Source organism: Enhydra lutris, unplaced genomic scaffold, assembly GCF_002288905.1.
Source record: "Enhydra lutris kenyoni isolate GAN:26980312 unplaced genomic scaffold, ASM228890v2 scaffoldscaffold141, whole genome shotgun sequence".
NCBI classification, from domain to species: domain Eukaryota; kingdom Metazoa; phylum Chordata; class Mammalia; order Carnivora; family Mustelidae; genus Enhydra; species Enhydra lutris.
In genome coordinates, this window is record NW_019154225.1 from 242,856 (window position 1) to 246,035 (window position 3,180).

Consider the following 3,180-nt stretch of genomic DNA (forward strand, 5'->3'; position numbering starts at 1 on the left):
AAGAAGATATTTGCAAATAACATGTCTGATAAGGGTTAGTATCCAAAATACATAAAGAATTGATGTAACTCAACACCCAGGAAAAAATTCCAACTAAAAATGGGCAGAAGACATGAACAGTTATTTCTCCCAGAAGATTTCTAGATGACTAACATAAACATGAAAAGATGCCCAACACCTTTCATCAACTGTGACATGCAAATCAGAACCACAATGAAATATCAACTCATATCTGACAGAATACCTAAAATCAACAACACAAGAAACAACAGGTGTTGGCAAGGATATGGAGTAATTGGAACCCTCTTACACTGTTGGTGGGAATATAAACAGGTGCAGCCACTGTGGAAAACACTATGGAGGTTCCTCAAAAAGTTAAAAATAGGGCTACCATATGATCTAGTAATGGGACTATTGGAGGATTTACCCCAAAAATATAAAAACACAAATTCAAAGAGTTACATACACCCCTGTGTTTATTGCAACATTATTTACAAAATAATGTTGTAAAAAATTATGTTGTGAAAAATAATGTTGTAAAAAAGCCAAAATATGGAGTCAACCCAAATGAAAACAAATAGTTGAATGGATAAATAAGAAGTGGTATATACATGTATGAAATAGAATATTATTCAACCATAATAAATGAATTTTTTCCATTTGCAAAGGCATGGATGGAGAAAGTGAGTAAGATGCTAAGTGAAATGGATCAGTCTAGAGGAAAAAAAAATACCATATGATTTCACTAGTATGTGGAACTTAAGAAACCAAACAATTGAGCAAAGGAAAAAAATGGAAAAAATAGGAAATAGACTCTTTTTTTAAAGATTTTATATATTTATTTGACAGAGATCAAAAGTAGGCAGAGAGGCAGGCAGAGAGAAAGAGAGAGAGAGAGGACGAAGCAGGGAGCAGAGAGCCCAATGCAGGGCTCGATCCCAGGACTCTGGGATCACGACCTGAGCCGAAGGCAGAAGTTTTAACCCACTGAGCCGCCCAGCCAATGCAGGAAATAGACTCTTAAGTATAGAGAACAAACTGATGGTTACCAGAGGCGGAGATGGATGAAATAAGTGATGGGGATTAAGTAATGCATTTGTTGTGATGAACACAGGGTGATGTATGGAAACATTGAATCACTATATTGTACACCTGAAATTTATATAACAGTTTATGTTAAGTATACTAGAATTAAAACTTTAAGAAGCTGAATTTAACTTTACCACACAACCCTAAAACCATGCCCCTATATATTTATCCAAAGGATATTTATGTACCAATAAAACTGCAGAAGGATGTTTATAGCAGGTTTATTTTTAGTTGCCAAAATCTGGAGGGGACCAAGATTCTCTTTTGTACATAAGTGGGTAAATAATTATGGTACATGAAGAAAATGGGGTATTATACAGCAATTAAAAGGAAATGATCTAGCCACAAAATCACATGGAGAAAATTTAAATGTATACTAGTAAATAAGAAAAGCCAATCTGAATAGGTTTTATATTGTATGATTCCAACTACATGACATTCTGGGAAAGTCAAAAATATGGAGACAATAAAATGATTATTGAAAACCTGGTCTGATAGGGGTTAGGGGACAAAAATGGGCAGGGTATGATGTAGTTTTGGGATAGCACAAATGCTCTGTGGAACATTATATGATGAATGTATGTCATTATCTGTTTTTCCAAATCCATAGATGTTAAACACTAAGAGAATCCCCAATGTAAAGTATGAACTTTGGATTAATCACAAGGTTTCAGTGTAGGTATATCTTTGTTAAAATATGTGATTCTGATGACTTAGATTATTACTCAGGAAGGTTATGAATTTGTGGATATAGTTGTTATACAGAAAATTTCTTTATTCCCTATCAACGTTTTAACCTAAAACTGTTCTAGAAAAAGAATGAAGAAAAATACTAATAAATAATGTGTGTAAAATTGTAGATGATACTTATTATTAAAAATGCAAAAAAAAAGAACAACCTCTGCAGTGACATTTTCATGGCATTATTTCTTAGACTGTATATAATGGGATTGAAGGTTGGAGGCACCATTGTGTAGAATATAGAAATTAAAAGGTCACTAATGGAAGGAATCCTTGAAGTTGGTTTCAGATAAGCAAAGATGCCAGTGAAGAGAAATAATACAACTACAACCAGATGTGGAAGGCAAGTACAGTATGCTTTTGACTGACCTTCTGTTGATGGAATCTTTTTCACAGTGGAAAAGTTGTTCACACAGGAAATTATGATGTAAATAAAACAGTAGATATCCAACATCACACTAATGAGAATAGGTACAATTTCTCTCATTAAATTTTCTGAGCAAGAAATAGCCAGTAACTGGGGGATGTCAAAAAGAACTGATGGATTATGTTAGACCCACAATAGGATAAGGAGAAGGTAACAACTGTGTGCATCAGAGCAATCAGATTCCCACCCAGCCACGATATGGCTGTCAACTGAACACACATGTCTTTGTTCATGATGATTTCATAGTTCAGGGGATGGCATATGGCAGCATAACGATCAAAGCACATTGCCGTCAGGAGGTATAGTTCTGTAGTTGCTGAAAAAACCAACATAAAGACCTGGGCAACACAGCCAGTGGATGAAATGGAGTTACTATGAGACAAGGAATTGGCAATAGATTTGGGAATTGTTACTGAAATTAGGCAGAGATCCCCAAAAGATAACTTTTTCAAAAAATAGTACATGGGGGTGTGGAGATTCTGGTCCAAAGTTGTGGTCATGATGATGCCCATCAGAGCACAGACGTAAATAAAAAAGAAGAGCACTAAATGAAGAATGCATATATTTTTGTTGGTAGAACATCCCGAGAGGATAAATTCTGTCACAATTGTGAGGTTTGTTGGTATTAGAGGCATAATCTGTATAAAAATAGGGTAATAAAACATCATTACTAATTTTTTTCAATATTGAACATAAAATGGGTTTCTAAATATGGCAATCATGCAAACAATCAAAAACAAATTACTTTTGTCTAGGTCCTACTCAGCATATTGATCATCAATTATTACTTAGATAATATTGTTTTATTGAACCACTTTAGTTTCAATTCATGTAAATGCACCATTATTATGTTGTCCACATGTGTCCTGTGAAGTCCTTAAGTATTGAAAATCCAACTGACTTTGTCAAAACCTGAACAAAAG

The 3,180-nt window shown here is 34.3% G+C and overlaps 1 protein-coding gene across 1 annotated transcript; it reads right to left on the reverse strand.

The window, feature by feature from the left end:
- Positions 1–1,921: 1,921 nt before the first annotated feature.
- Positions 1,922–2,892, reverse strand: LOC111139996 (olfactory receptor 14A16-like). Its single transcript, XM_022492388.1, is given in 2 exon segments — positions 1,922–2,361; positions 2,364–2,892. Coding segments are annotated over 2 exon segments (969 nt in total).
- Between the last annotated feature and the right edge of the window lie 288 nt (positions 2,893–3,180).